General features: G+C 50.1%; 1 protein-coding gene across 1 annotated transcript; it reads left to right on the top strand.

Moving 5' to 3' along the window:
• Positions 1–4,477: 4,477 nt before the first annotated feature.
• On the top strand, positions 4,478–12,018 carry PAGR1 (PAXIP1 associated glutamate rich protein 1). Its single transcript, XM_061355449.1, has 5 exons — positions 4,478–4,487; positions 4,644–4,774; positions 5,529–5,809; positions 6,751–6,833; positions 11,843–12,018. Exons 1-5 carry the CDS (start codon positions 4,478–4,480, stop codon positions 12,016–12,018), a joined length of 681 nt encoding a protein of 226 aa, XP_061211433.1.
• The last annotated feature ends 3,866 nt before the right edge of the window (positions 12,019–15,884 follow it).

Here is a 15,884-nt window from a genome sequence, read left to right as displayed (position 1 = left end):
CTAAAGGCAGGGCACATGGGATATGGGGTGTGGGGTATGGGATATGGGGTATGGGGTATGTGTATATATGGATATGGGATACATGGGTCTGGATATGGAACACAGGGATGTGGGGTACATGGATGTGGATGTGGGGTACAGGGGTGTGGATATGGGATGCATGGATATGGGGTACCTGGGTATGGATGTGAATGTGGGGTCTATGGGGTGTATGGGGTCTCTATGGGGTCTAGAGGGTCTGTGGGTCTCTATGGGGTTTCTATGGGGTCTCTATGCATCCTATGGGTCTCTATGGGTCTCTATGGGTCTCTATGGGGTCTCTATGGGTCTCTATGGGTCCCTATGGGGTCTCTATGGGTCTCTATGGGTCTCTATGGGGTCTCTATGCATCGTATGGGTCTCTATGGGTCCCTATGGGTCTCTATGGGGTCTCTATGGGTCCCTATGGGTCTCTATGGGTCTCTATGCGTCTCTATGGTGTCCCTATGGGTCTCTATGGGTCTCTATGGGGTCTCTATGGGTCTCTATGGTGTCCCTATGGGTCTCTATGGGTCCCTATGGGGTCTCTATGGGTCTCTATGTGTCCCTATGGGTCCCTATGGGTCTCTATGGGTCTCTATGGGTCCCTATGGGGTCTCTATGGGTCTCTATGGGGTCTCTATGGGTCTCTATGCATCGTATGGGTCTCTATGGGTCCCTATGGGTACTTATTGGGTCTCTATGGGTCCCAATGGGTCTCTATGGGTCTCTATGGGTCTCTATGGGTCTCTATGGGTCTCTATGGGTCTCTATGGGGTCTCTATGGGTCTCTATGGGGTCTCTATGGGTCTCTATAGGGTCTCTATGGGTCTCTATGGGTCCCTATGGGGTCTCTATGGGTCTCTATGGGGTCTCTATGGGGTCTCTATGCATCGTATGGGTCTCTATGGGTCCCTATGGGTCTCTATGGGGTCTCTATGGGTCCCAATGGGTCTCTATGGGTCTCTATGCGTCTCTATGGTGTCCCTATGGGTCTCTATGGGGTCTCTATGGGGTCTCTATGGGTCTCTATGGTGTCCCTATGGGTCACTATAGGTTCTCTATGGGTCTCTATGGGTCCCTATGGGGTCTCTATGGGTCTCTATGGGGTCTCTATGGGTCCCTATGGGGTCTCTTTGGGTCTCTATGGGGTCCCTATGGGTCCCAATGTGTCCCTATGGGGTCCATGCCCCCCCTCCCCCTCCCAGGTTTCCTCCCTCCCGGTCTCTGCCGCGCTCCTGGACCGAGTGGGCGGGGCCCAGCTCCGGATTTGGCGGGAAACGCGGGGGGAGCCGGCGCGGGAAGTCCCGCCCCGCCTGCACGGGGCTCGGCCAATCCGGATGCAGCGGCTGATGGGGGCGGGGCCTCCGCGGGAAAAGGGCGGGGCCTCCTCGGGGGCGGGGCGGGGCCTGCTGGGGAGGGCGCGGCTGTGGGGGAGGGGGAAAGGGGAGAGGGGGGAAGGGGAAAAGGAACCGGATGGGGGGAGGGGAGGGGAGTGAGGGGCAGGGATTGGTGGGGATCGATCGGGATCGATCGGGATCGATGGGGATTGGGATCGATAGGGATCAATACTGATTGATTGGGATTTCTTGGGATCGATTGGGATCGATAGGGATCGATCAACATTCATCGGGATTGATAGCGACTGATTGGGATTGAAAGCGATTGATTGGGATCGATTGGGACCGATAGTGATTGATTGGGATTGATAGGGAGTGATTGGGATCGATAGCGATTGATTGGGATCGATAGCGATTGATTGGGACCGATAGCGATTGATTGGGATCGATAGCGATTGATTGGGACCGATAGCGATTGATTGGGATCGATTGGTATCCATAGGGATTGATTGGGATTGAATGGGATTGATAGGGATTGATCGTGATTGATTGGGATTGACGGATTGATAGTGATTGAGTGGGATTGAGTGGGATTGATTGGGATCGATAGCGATTGGTTGGGATTGATTGGGATTGATAACAATTGATTGGGATCCAATGGGATCAATAGTGACTGGTTGGGATCGAGCTGGATCGATTGGGATCAATAGCAATTGATTGGGATTGAGTGGGATTGATTGGGATCGATACCGATTGATCGGGATTGAGTGGGATCGATAGGGATTGATCAGGATTGATTGGGATTGATAGGGATCCATTGGGATCGATAGCTATTGATTGGGGTTGACAGTGACTGACAGTGATTGATCGTTATTGACAGGGATTGATTGGGATTGACTGGGATCGATAGCGATTGACAGCGATTGAGTGATTGGAAGTGATCAATAGGGATTAGCAGTGAGTGACAGGGATTGATAGGGATTGATAACGATTGGCACTGATTGGCTGTGATTGATTGGCAGCGATTGATCGGCTGTGATTGATTGGCTGTGATTAATGATTGGGTGTGATTGATTATCAGCTATTGATTGGCAGTGATTGATTGGCATTGATTGATTGGCAGTTATTGATTGGCAGTGATTGATTGGCAGTGATTGATTGGCTGTGATTGATTGGCAGTTATTGATTATTGATTGGCTGTGATTGGTTGGCAGTTATTGATTGGCTGTGATTGATTAGGATTGATTGATTGGCTGTGGTTGATTGGCTGTGATTGCCATTGATTGATTGGCAGTGATTGATTGGCAGTGATTGATTGGCAGTGATTGATTGGCAGTGATTGATTGGCTGCCCTTGACCCTCATTAACAGCAGCCCCCAGTGACTCACAAAGCCCTCAGGGCCTGCCCTGCCCCATTGCAATGGGATCGATGCCCCCCCCGAGTGATTGATGGGTATTGATGGGTATTGATGGGTATTGGTGGGTATTGGTGGGTATTGATGGGTATTGATGGGTATTGGTGGGTATCGATGGATACTGATGGGTATTGATGGGGATTGATGGGTATTGGTGGGTATTGGTGGGTATTGATGGGTATTGATGGGTATTGATGGGTATTGGTGGGTATCGATGGATACTGATGGGTATTGATGGGGATTGATGGGTATTGGTGGGTATCGATGGATACTGATGGGTATTGGTGGGTATTGGTGGGTATTGATGGGTATTGACGGATACTGATGGGGATTGATGGGTATTGATGGCTATTGATGGGTACTGATGGGTATTGATGGTATCCATGGATATTGATGGGTATTGATGGGTATTGATGGATACTGATGGGTATTGATGGGTATTGATGGGTATTGATGGGTATTGGTGGATACTGATGGGTATTGATGGATATTGATGGGTATTGATGGGTATTGATGGATACTGATGGGTATTGATGGATATTGATGGGTATTGATGGGTATTGATGGATACTGATGGGTATTGATGGATATTGATGGGTATTGATGGGTATTGATGGATACTGATGGGTATTGATGGGTATTGATGGGTACTGATGGGTATTGATGGTATCCATGGATATTGATGGGCATTGATGGGTATTGATGGATACTGATGGGTATTGATGGGTATTGATGGGTATTGATGGGTATTGGTGGGTATCGATGGATACTGATGGGTATTGATGGGGATTGATGGGCATTGATGGGTGTTGATGGATACTGATGGGTATTGATGGGTATTGATGGTATTGATGGGTATTGGTGGGTATTGTTGGATACTGATGGGGATTGATGGGGATTGATGGGTACTCATGGCTACTGATGGGTATTGATGGGTATTGATGGGCATTGATGGGTGTTGATGGATACTGATGGGTATTGATGGGTATTGGTGGGTATTGATGGGTATTGATGGATATTGAAGGACATTATTGATGCATATTAATCGATATTGATGGATATTGATGAACATTGATGGATATTAATCGATACTGATGGATACTGATGGATATTGGTGGATATTAATCGACATTGATGGCCATTGATGGCCATTGACGGATATTGATGGATATTAACGGATATTGATGAACATTGATGGATATTGATGGATATTAATCGATATCGATGGATATTGATGAACATTGATGGATATTGATGGATATCAATCGACATTGATGGCCATTGCCGGGTACTGATGGGTACCTCCTGTTGCTGGCCAGCTCCCATTGCTCGCCATTGCCCCCTGCCGCTCCAGCCACGGACCGACAGCTCCCGCCTGCTGATTTAACGCTTCCTCGCCTCTCTTTTGAGTAAAAAAGAGCCAATTCCTGCCCCGCCTTCGTTTCCGCTTCAATTGGCCCCAAAATCGCAGCAATTGGACCCAATTTGAGCCCTATGACGGGCCCCACACTGGAAGCGGACTTTAGGACCGCGCTGTCCCCACGCCGCCTCCTGATTGGTTCGTTCTACGTCTGTGACGCCGCGAGAGCCAATCAGTGACTGCGGGGGGCGGGACTGCCGCTTCTTAAAGCGGCAACGGTGTGGGGGGGGGTCAGCGCTTCTTAAAGCGGCACCGGGGTGGACCCAAGGCTTCTTAAAGCGGCAATGGCGGGTTGTAAAGGGATCATGGCGGGAGTAAGAGCTCTCAATCCGAGCCCTGCGCATCCCTCTTAATTACAACCTTAATGGCAGCCGTGTTAATGACGTAATTAATTGCTACAGTGATTAATTATCCGCTTAAAGGGGGCCCACATAGTGTTGACCCTTTAAGACCGCGGCGTCTCCATGGCAACCCTCCCCCGTCCCCCACCAACCGCGCAGGCGCAGCTGCGCCTCAGAGGGAGGCGGGAACCGGGCCAAGATGGCGGCCGCGGGCTGAGGGGACCGGAGCTGAAGGGCCCGGTTCGTATTATCGGGGTCCCGTTCGTGTTATAGGGGTCCGGTTCGTGTTATCAGGGTTCCGATTCGTGTTATGGGGTCCCGTTCGTGTTATCGGGGTCCGGTTCGTGTTATGGGGGTCGCGTTCCTGTTATGGGTGCCCGGTTCGTGTTATGGGGGTCAGGTTCGTCTTATCGGGGTCCGGTTTGTATTATCGGTGTCCCGTTCGTGTTATGGGGGTCAGGTTCGTGTTATCAGGGTTCCGGTTCGTGTTATGGGGGTCCCTATGGGTCTCGATGGGGTCTCTATGTGTCTCTATGGGTCCCTATGTATCTCTATGGGGTCTCTATGGGGTTTCTGTGGGGTCTCCATGGGTCTCTATGGGTCTCTATGGGTCCCTATGGGTCTCTGTGGGTCCCTATGTATCTCTATGGAGTCTCTATGGGGTTTCTATGGGGTCTCTGTGGGTCCCTATGTATCTCTATGGGGTCTTTATGGGGTCTCCATGGGTCTCTATGGGTCTCTATGGGGTCTCTATGCGTCCCTATGGGTCTCTATGGGTCCCTATGTATCTCTATGGGGTCTCTATGGGTCTCTATGTGTCCCTATGGGGTCCCTATGGGACCCTGTGGGTCCCTATGGCTCCCTATATACCCCTTTACACCTCTCTCCCTCCCCACAGCCCCCCCCAATGGACGCTCCCCCTTCTCCCCTCCGCTCCTCCCCCTCCCCCCCCTCCCCTCCTCCCGCCCCATCCCCCCCACCCCCTCCCCCCCCTCCCGATGACGTCACGGACCCGTGGGAGATCCCCTGCAGCGATGAGGAGGGGGAACCCCCCGGGGGGTGGCTGCCCCCCCCCGCCGACATCCGCCGCCTCTATGAGCTCTTAGCGGGGGGAGGGGCGGGAGGCTGTTCCGGTCACGGGACCCTCCCCCCGCCGCCCCCCCCTCCCCTCCGCCTTAAGCCCCGCCCCCGCCGAGAGCCCACCCCGGAGCCGGACAGCGAGGAGGAGCCGGGGGCTGTGGGGCAGCCCCAGAGCGAGGGAGAGGAGGAGGAGAAGTGGGGGTCTAGGGGGGGTTATGGGGGGTCTATGAGGGGTTAAAGGGGGTTATGGGGGTCTATGGGGGTATTGAGGTCTATGGGGGTCTATGGGGGGGTTATGGGGGGTCTATGGGGGTGGGGGATGGGGGATCTATAGGGTTGAGCACCCTATGGGGCAAGACAACTTATGGGGAGTGGGGTCTATGGGGCTGGACCCTATGGAACAGGAAACCGGATCTATGGGGGGTAAAAGGGGTGGTTATAGGGGTCTATGGGGGGGTTAAAGGGGTCTATGGGGGGGTTAAAGGGGGTCTGTGGGTGTCTATGGGGGGTGAAAGGGCTCTGGGGGTTTAAAGGGGGTCTGTGGGGGGGTTTAATGGGGTCTATGGGGGGTTAAAGGGTGCTGTGGGGGGTATAAAGGCTTGGGGTCTATAGGGGGTTAAAGGGGGTCTGTGCCGTTTATGGGGGGTTAAAGGGGGTCTGTGGGAGATAAAGGGGGTCTATGGGGGTCTATGGGGGGGTTAAAGGGGGTCTATGGGGGATCTATGGGGAGTTAAAGGGGTCTATGGGGGGTTAAAGGGGGTCTATGGGGGGTTAAAGGGGGTCTATGGGGGGTTAAAGGGGGTCTATGGGGGGGTTAAAGGGGTCTATGGGGGGTTAAAGGGGTCTATGGGGGGGTTAAAGGGGGTCTATGGGGGATTAAAGGGGGTCTATGGGGGATTAAAGGGGGTCTATGGGGGCTAAAGGGGGTCTGGGGGGGTTCAAGGGGGTCTGGGGGGGGTCTAATGGGGTCTACGGGGGGTTAAAGGGGTTCTGGGGGGTTAAAACGGGTCTATGGGGGTCTGGGGGGGTTAAAGGGGGTCTATGGGGTGTTTAATGGGGTCTGTGGGGGTCTACGGGGTATTCAGGGGAGCCTATGGGGGATTATGGGGGGCTCATTTTGGGATCCCCACCGTTAGACCTCCCGCCCCCACTGAGTTCGATTTCGACGACGAGCCCGCACCCCCCAAACCTGCCCTCATCGACCGGCCCCGCGCCCCTGGTGAGTACCAAACCCCCCCCCCAAAACACCCAAAACCCCCTAAAATCAACCCAAAAGATGTAAAAACACCCCAAAACCGCCAAGATTTGCCCCCCAAATGCCTAAAACCACCCCAAAACTGCCTAAAACCAGCCCAGAAACGTCTAAAGTCACCCCCAAAACGCCTAAAATCACCCCAAAACCGCCTAAAATCACCCCAAAGAAGACCTAAAACCAGCCCCAAAATGCTTAAAACTGCCCCAAAACGCCTAAAACCACTCCAAAACCACCCCCAGAACGCCCCAAAACACCCCCAGAACGCCTAAAACCACCCCAAAACGCTTAAAAACACAGGAAAACCGGCTAAAACACCCTAGAAACGCCTAAAGACACCCCCAAAATTGCTAAAATTGTCCCAAAACACTTAAAGACACACCCAAAATGGCTAAAATTGCCCCAAAACGCCTAAAATCACCCTTAACGTGTCCCCCCAAGACCTAAAATCACCCCAAAACCGCCTAAAATGACCTCAGAAGCACCTAAAATCACCCTAAAAACGACCCTGAAACATCTAAAAGCTCCAGAAACATCTAAAAACACACAAAAAAGCCTAAAACCACCCCAAAACCCCCTAAAACCACCCCAAAAACTTCTAAAACCATCTGAACCCGCCTAAAATGACCCCAAATATGCTCCCAAATGCCTAAAATATCCCCAAAACGCCTTAAAACACCTGAAAAACGGCCCCAAAACACCTAAAACCGCCCAAAACCACCTAAAACGCCCCCAAGTCACCTAAAATCGCTCAAAAACGCATGAGAACACCCCCAAAACTCCTAAAACCACCTCAAAACCGCCCTCAAAATGCCTAAACTCACCTCAAAAATTCCTCAAAAACGCCCCCAATCGCCTAAATTTGGCCAAAACCACCTTAAAACATCTCCAGAACGCCTAAAAACACCCCCAAAACGTCCTCAAGATGCCTAAAAATAACCCACAAACGCCTAAAAATGCCTGAAAACGCCTAAAACCACCTCAAAAACGCCCCCAAAACGCCTAAAAACGCCTGAAAACGCCTAAAAACACCTCAAAACTTCCCCAAAACGCCGAAAAACGCCCTAAAAACACCCCAAAACGCCTGAAAACGCCTAAAAACACTCAAAAAACGCTCTCAAGACGCCTAAAAAAGCCCCAAAGCCCTTAAAAATGCCCGAAAACACCCCTGAAACGTCCTCAAAACGCCTTAAAACCCCCCAAAACGCCTATAAACGCCTAATAACGCCTAAAACCACCTCAAAAACGCCCCCAAAATGCCTGAAAACACCCTAAAAATGCCCCCAAACGCCTAAAAACGCCTGAAAATGCCTGAAAACACCTTAAAAACACCCCCAAAAGGCCTAAAAACGCCTGGAAATGCCTAAAAACACCTCAAAACGTCCCCAAAAGGCCTAAAAATGCCCCCAAAACGCCTGAAAACGACTAAAAACACTCAAAAAACGTTCTCAAGACGCCTAAAAAAGCCTGAAAGCCCTTAAAAATGCCTGAAAACACCCCTAAAATGTCCTCAAAACACCTTAAAACCCCCGAAAACGCCTATAAACGCCTGAAAACGCCTAAAACCACCTCAAAATCGCCCCCAAAATGCGTCAAAACACCCTAAAAACGCCCCCAAACGCCTAAAATCGCCTGAAACCGCCTGAAAACACGTCAAAAACGCCCTCAAAACACCCTAAAAACGCCCCCAAAACACCTTAAGATGCCTGAAAACGCCTGAAAACACCTCAAAAATGCTCCCAAAACGCCTAAAAGCGCCTGAAAACTCCTAAAAACACCTCAAAATGCCCTCAAAAATGCCTGAAAACACCTAAAAACACCTCAAAAACGTTCCCAAAACACCTAAAAATGCCTGAAAAGCGTAAAAACACCTCAAAAACACCCCCAAAATGCCTAAAAATGCCTGAAAACGCCTAAAAACACCTCAAAACTTCCCCAAAACGCCTAAAAACGCTCTAAAAGTGCCCCCAAAACATCTGAAAACGCCTAGAAACACTCAAAAAACGCTCTCAAGACTCCTAAAAAAGCCCCAAAGCCCTTAAAAATGCCTGAAAACACCCCTAAAACGTTTTCAAAACGCCTTACAATCCTCCAAAACGCCTATAAACACCTAAAAACGCATAAAACCACCTCAAAAACGCCCTTAAAACGCCTAAAACCACTCCAAAACGCCAAAAAATGCCTGAAAACGCCTAAAAACAGCTCAAAAACACCCCCAAAACGCTTAAAAACACCCTAAAAACGCCTGAAAAGTCCTAAAAACGCCCCCAAAACGCCTGAAAACGCCTAAAAACACCTCAAAAACACCCTCAAAACGCCCCCAAAACACCCTAAAAACGCCCCCAAGCGCCTAAAAACGCATGAAAACGCCTAAAAACACCTCAAAAACACCCCCAAAACGCTTAAAAACACCCTAAAAACGCCTGAAAAGTCCTAAAAACGCCCCCAAAACGCCTGAAAACGCAAAAAAAACCTCAAAAACACCCTCAAAACGCCCCCAAAACACCCTAAAAACGCCCCCAAGCGCCTAAAAACGCATGAAAACGCCTAAAAACACCTCAAAAACACCCCTAAAATGCTTAAAAACACCCTAAAAACGCCTGAAAAGTCCTAAAAACGCCCCCAAAATGCCTGAAAACGCCAAAAAACACCTCAAAACCGCCCCCAAAACGCCTCAAAACACCCTAAAAACGCCCCCAAACGCCTAAAATCGCCTGAAAACGCCTAAAAACACCTCAAAAACGCCCCCAAAACAGCTAAAAACGCCCCCAAACGCCTAAAATCGCCTGAAAACGCCTAAAAACACGTCAAAAACGCCCCCAAAACGCCTCAAAACACCCTAAAAACGCCCCCAAACGCCTAAAATCGCCTGAAAACGCCTAAAAACACCTCAAAAACGCCCTCAAAACCCCTCAAAACACCCTAAAAACGCCCCCAAACGCCTAAAATCGCCTGAAAACGCCTAAAAACACCTCAAAAACGCCCCCAAAACAGCTCAAAACACCCTAAAAACGCCCCCAAACGCCTAAAATTGCCTGAAAACGCCTAAAACACGTCAAAAACACCCTGAAAACCCCTCAAAACACCCTAAAAACGCCCCCAAACGCCTAAAATCGCCTGAAAACGCCTAAAAACACGTCAAAAACGCCCCCAAAACGGCTCAGAACGCCCTAAAAATGCCCCCAAACGCCTGAAAACGCCTAAAACCACCTCAAAACTGCCCCCAAAATGCGTCAAAACACCCTAAAAACGCCCCCAAACGCCTATAATCGCCTGAAAACGCCTAAAAACACCTCAAAAACACCCTCAAAACGCCTCAAAACACCCTAAAAACGCCCCCAAACGACTATAAACGCCTGAAAACGCCTAAAAACGCCCTCAAAACGCCTCAAAACACCCTAAAAACGCTTCCAAACGCCTAAAATCGCCTGAAAACGCCTAAAAACACTCCCAAAACGGTTAAAAACACCCTAAAAACGCGTGAAAAGTCCTGAAAACGCCTAAAAACACCTGAAAAACACCCCCAAAACGCGTCAAAACACCCTAAAAACGCCCCCAAATGCCTAAAATCGCCTGAAAACGCCTAAAAACACCTCAAAAACACCCCCAAAACGCGTCAAAACACCCTAAAAACGCCCCCAAACGCCTAAAATCGCCTGAAAACGCCTAAAACCACCTCAAAACCACCCCCAAAACGCGTCAAAACACCCTAAAAACGCCCCCAAACGCCTAAAATCGCCTGAAAACGCCTAAAAACACCTCAAAAACGCCCCCAAAACAGCTCAAAACGCCCTAAAAACGCCCCCAAACGCCTAAAAACGCCTGAAAACGCCTAAAACCACCTCAAAACCGCCCCCAAAACGCGTCAAAACACCCTAAAAACGCCCCCAAACGCCTAAAAACGCCTGAAAACGCCTAAAAACACGTCAAAAACGCCCCCAAAACAGCTCAAAACACCCTAAAAACGCCCCCAAACGCCTAAAATCGCCTGAAAACGCCTAAAAACACGTCAAAAACGCCCCCAAAACGGCTCAAAACACCCTAAAAACGCCCCCAAACGCCTAAAATCGCCTGAAAACGCCTAAAAACACGTCAAAAACACCCTCAAAACGCCCCAAAACACCCTAAAAACGCCCCCAAACGCCTAAAAACGCTGAAAACGCCTAAAAACACTCAAAAACCCCCAAAACGCGTCAAAACACCCTAAAAACGCCCCCAAACGCCTAAAAACGCCTTAAAACGCCTAAAAACACCTCAAAAACGCCCTCAAAACGCGTCAAAACACCCTAAAAACGCCCCCAAACGCCTAAAAACGCCTGAAAACGCCTAAAAACACCTCAAAAACCCCCTCAAAACGCGTCAAAACACCCTAAAAACCCCCCCAAACGCCTAAAATCGCCTGAAAACGCCTAAAAACACGTCAAAAACGCCCCCAAAACGCCTCAAAACACCCTAAAAACGCCCCCAAACGCCTAAAATCGCCTGAAAACGCCTAAAAACACCTCAAAAACACCCTCAAAACGCGTCAAAACACCCTAAAAACGCCCCCAAACGCCTAAAAACGCCTGAAAACGCCTAAAAACATCTCAAAACCGCCCCCAAAACGCGTCAAAACACTCTAAAAACGCTCCCAAGCGCCTAAAAACGCCTGAAAACTCGTAAAAACACGTCAAAAACGCTCCCAAAACGCCTCAAAACAGTGTAAAAACGGCCCCAAACGCCTAAAATCGCCTGAAAACGCCTAAAAACACCTGAAAAACACCCTCAAAACGCCCTAAAAACGCCCCCAAACGCCTAAAATCGCCTGAAAACGCCTAAAAACACCTCAAAAAAACCCTCAAAACCCCTCAAAACACCCTAAAAACGCCCCCAAACGCCTAAAAACGCCTGAAAACGCCTAAAAACACCTCAAAAACGCCCCCCAAACGCCCGCAAGCGCCCCCCAGCTCCCCTGTGTCCCTGTCCCCCTGTGTCAGGCGGGTGTGCGCGCGGTCGCCGGCGGGAGGCGCGCCTGGAGAAGGTGCTGTGGGACCTGCAGCGGCACCAGCGGCTGGAGGAGCAGATCCTGCGCACCGGCAGGGACCTCTTCCCGCAGGGGGAGCCCCCCCCGAAGCGGGCGCCGGGGCTGCTCCCGCGCCACCCCAGGTACTGAGAGCACCCCCCCCCCCATACACACACACCTGTACGGGGCAATGGGGGCAGAACGGACCCGGAACGCAGGGAAATGGGCCCAAAACTGATGGGAACGCGTGGAAATGGGCAAAAAGGCGTGGAAATGGCACCAAAATGAGTGGAAATGGCCCCAAAACTGATGGAAACGCGTGGAAATGGACAAAAAGGTGTGGAAATGGCACCAAAATGAGTGGAAATGGCCCCAAAACAGCTGGAAATGCATGGAAATGGACAAAAAGGCGTGGAAATGGCACCAAAATGCTTGAAAATGGCCCCAAAACAGCTGGAAACACCTGAAAATAGACACAAAGGTGCGGAAATGGCCCAAAAATGCGTTTAAATGGCCCCAAAACGCCTAAAAACACCCTAAAAACGCCTGAAAAGTCCTAAAAACACCTCAAAACTGCCCCGAAAACGCGTCAAAACACCCTAAAAACGCCCCCAAACGCCTAAAATCGCCTGAAAACGCTTAAAAACACCTCAAAAACACCCCCAAAATGCGTCAAAACAGTCTAAAAACGCCCCCAAATGCCTAAAATCGCCTGAAAACGCCTAAAACCACCTCAAAACCGCCCCCAAAACGCGTCAAAACACCCTAAAAACGCCCCCAAACGCCTAAAATCGCCTGAAAACGCCTAAAAACACGTCAAAAACGCCCTCAAAACGCCTCAAAACACCCTAAAAACGCCCCTAAAACACCTTAAGATGCCTGAAAACGCCTAAAAACACCTCAAAAATGCTCCTAAAACGCCTAAAAGCACTTGAAAAAAACTAAAACCAGCTCAAAAACGCCCCCAAAACGCCTAAAAACAGCCTAAAAACACCTGAAAACCCCTAAAAACACCTCAAAAACACCCCCAAAACGCTTAAAAACACCCTAAAAACGCCTGAAAAGTCCTAAAAACGCCTGAAAACGCCTGAAAACGCCTAAAACCACCTCAAAACCGCCCCGAAAATGCGTCAAAACACCCTAAAAACGCCCCCAAACGCCTAAAATCGCCTGAAAACGCCTAAAAACACGTCAAAAACGCCCCCAAAACGCGTCAAAACACCCTAAAAACGCCCCCAAACGCCTAAAATCGCCTGAAAACGCCTAAAACCACCTCAAAAACGCCCCCAAAACGCCCGCAAGCGCCCCCCAGCTCCCTGTCCCTGTGTCCCTGTCCCCCCTGTGCCAGGCGGGTGTGCGCGCGGTCGCCGGCGGGAGGCGCGCCTGGAGAAGGTGCTGTGGGACCTGCAGCGGCACCAGCGGCTGGAGGAGCAGATCCTGCGCACCGGCAGGGACCTCTTCCCGCAGGGGGAGCCCCCCCCGAAGCGGGCGCCGGGGCTGCTCCCGCGCCACCCCAGGTACTGAGAGCACCCCCCCCCCATACACACACACCTGTACGGGGCAATGGGGGCAGAACGGACCCGGAACGCAGGGAAATGGCACCAAAACTGATGGGAATGTGTGGAAATGGGCAAAAAGGCGTGGAAATGGCACCAAAATGAGTGGAAATGGCCCCAAAACAGCTGGGAACACCTGAAAACAGACAAAAAGGTGTGGAAATGGCCCAAAAATGCCTGAAAATGGCCCCAAAACGCCTAAAAACACCCCCGAAACGCTTAAAAACACCCTAAAAACGCCTGAAAAGTCCTAAAAACGCCCCGAAAACGCCTGAAAACGCCTAAAAACACCCCCAAACGCCTAAAATCGCCTGAAAACGCCTAAAAACACGTCAAAAATGCCCCCAAAACAGCTCAAAACGCCTTAAAAACGCCCTCAAACGCCTAAAATCGCCTGAAAACGCCTAAAAACACCTCAAAAACACCCCCAAAACACGTCAAAACACCCTAAAAACGTCCCCAAACGCCTAAAATCGCCTGAAAACGCCTAAAACCACCTCAAAACCGCCCCCAAAACGCGTCAAAACACCCTAAAAACGCCCGGAAACGCCTAAAATCGCCTGAAAACGCCTAAAAACACCCCCAAAACGCTTAAAAACACCCTAAAAACGCCTGAAAAGTCCTAAAAACGCCTGCAAAATGCCTGAAAACGCCTAAAACCACCTCAAAACTGCCCCGAAAACGCGTCAGAACACCCTAAAAACGCCCCCAAACGCCTAAAATCGCCTGAAAACGCCTAAAACCACCTCAAAAACGCCCTCAAAACGCGTCAAAACACCCTAAAACCGCTTCCAAACGCCTAAAAACACCTGAAAACGCCTAAAAACATGTCAAAAACGCCCCCAAAACGGCTCAAAACGCCCTAAAAACGCTTCCAAACGCCTAAAATCGCCTGAAAACGCTTAAAAACACCTCAAAAACGCCCTCAAAACGGCTCAAAACACCCTAAAAACGCCCCCAAACGCCTATAAACGCCTGAAAACGCCTAAAAACACCTCAAAAACGCCCCCAAAACAGCTCAAAACGCCCTAAAAACGCCCCCAAACGCCTAAAATCGCCTGAAAACGCCAAAAAACACGTCAAAAACGCCCTCAAAACGCGTCAAAACACCCTAAAAACGCCCCCAAACGCCTAAAATCGCCTGAAAACGCCTAAAAACATGTCAAAAACGCCCTCAAAACACCGTAAAAATGCCTCCAAACGCCTATAAACGCCTGAAAACGCCTAAAAACACGTCAAAAACGCCCTCAAAACCCCTCAAAACACCCTAAAACGCCCCCAAACGCCTATGCCTGAACTCCTAAACACCTCAAAAACGCCCCTAAAACAGCTCAAAACGCCCTAAAAACGCCCCCAAACGCCTCAAATCGCCTGAAAACGCCTAAAAACACGTCAAAAACGCCCCCAAAACCCCTCAAAACACCCTAAAAACGCCCCCAAACGCCTATAAACGCCTGAAAACGCCTAAAAACACCTCAAAAACGCCCCCAAAACAGCTCAAAACACCCTAAAAACGCCCCCAAACGCCTAAAATCGCCTGAAAACGCCTAAAAACACGTCAAAAACGCCCCCAAAACGCTCAAAACACCCTAAAAACGCCCCCAAACGCCTATAAACGCCTGAAAACGCCTAAAAACACGTCAAAACGCCCTCAAAACGCCTCAAAACCACGCCCCCACTAAATCGCCTGAAAACGCCTAAAAACACCTCAAAAACGCCCCCAAAACGCCCTCAAAACACCCTAAAAACGCCCCCAAACGCCTAAAATCGCCTGAAAACGCCTAAAAACACCTCAAAAACACCCCCAAAACGCGTCAAAACACCCTAAAAACGCCCCCAAACGCCTAAAAACGCCTGAAAACGCCTAAAACCACCTCAAAACCGCCCCCAAAACGCGTCAAAACACCCTAAAAACGCCCCCAAACGCCTAAAAACGCCTGAAAACGCCTAAAAACACCTCAAAAACGCCCCCAAAACGGCTCAGAACGCCCTAAAAACGCCCCCAAACACCTAAAAACGCCTGAAAACGCCTAAAACCACCTCAAAAACGCACTCAAAACGTGTCAAAACACCCTAAAAACGCTTCCAAACGCCTAAAATCGCCTGAAAACGCGTAAAAACACGTCAAAAACGCGCCCAAAACACCCTAAAAACGCCCCCAAATGCCTAAAATCGCCTGAAAACGCCTAAAAACACGTCAAAAACACCCTCAAAACGGCTCAAAACACCGTAAAAACGCCCCCAAAACACCTTAAGATGCCTGAAAACGCCTGAAAACACCTCAAAAATGCTCCCAAAACGCCTAAAAGCACTTGAAAAAAACTAAAACCAGCTCAAAAACGCCCGCAAAACGCCTAAAAACAGCCTAAAAACACCTGAAAACCCCTAAAACCACCTCAAAAACACCCCCAAAACGCTTAAAAACACCCTAAAAACGCCTGAAAAGTCCTAAAGACGCCC

This window comes from Neopsephotus bourkii, unplaced genomic scaffold, assembly GCF_033783945.1.
Source record: "Neopsephotus bourkii isolate Nb327-2 ecotype Australia unplaced genomic scaffold, CSIRO-AGI_Nbou_v1 NB_93, whole genome shotgun sequence".
Taxonomy (NCBI): domain Eukaryota; kingdom Metazoa; phylum Chordata; class Aves; order Psittaciformes; family Psittacidae; genus Neopsephotus; species Neopsephotus bourkii.
The sequence above is the reverse complement of the archived record's forward strand: the minus strand, read 5'-3'. Positions and strand labels throughout refer to the sequence as shown.

What these genes read in the sequence shown, in the direction of transcription:
- PAGR1 (XM_061355449.1), top strand. An exon ending in GACCGGAGCTGAAGGGCCCG is followed by an intron (nt 4,775 to 5,528) that starts GTTCGTATTATC and finishes CCTCCCCCCCCT; the next exon opens with CCCGATGACGTCACGGACCC. An exon ending in GAGGGAGAGGAGGAGGAGAA is followed by an intron (nt 5,810 to 6,750) that starts GTGGGGGTCTAG and finishes CCCCACCGTTAG; the next exon opens with ACCTCCCGCCCCCACTGAGT.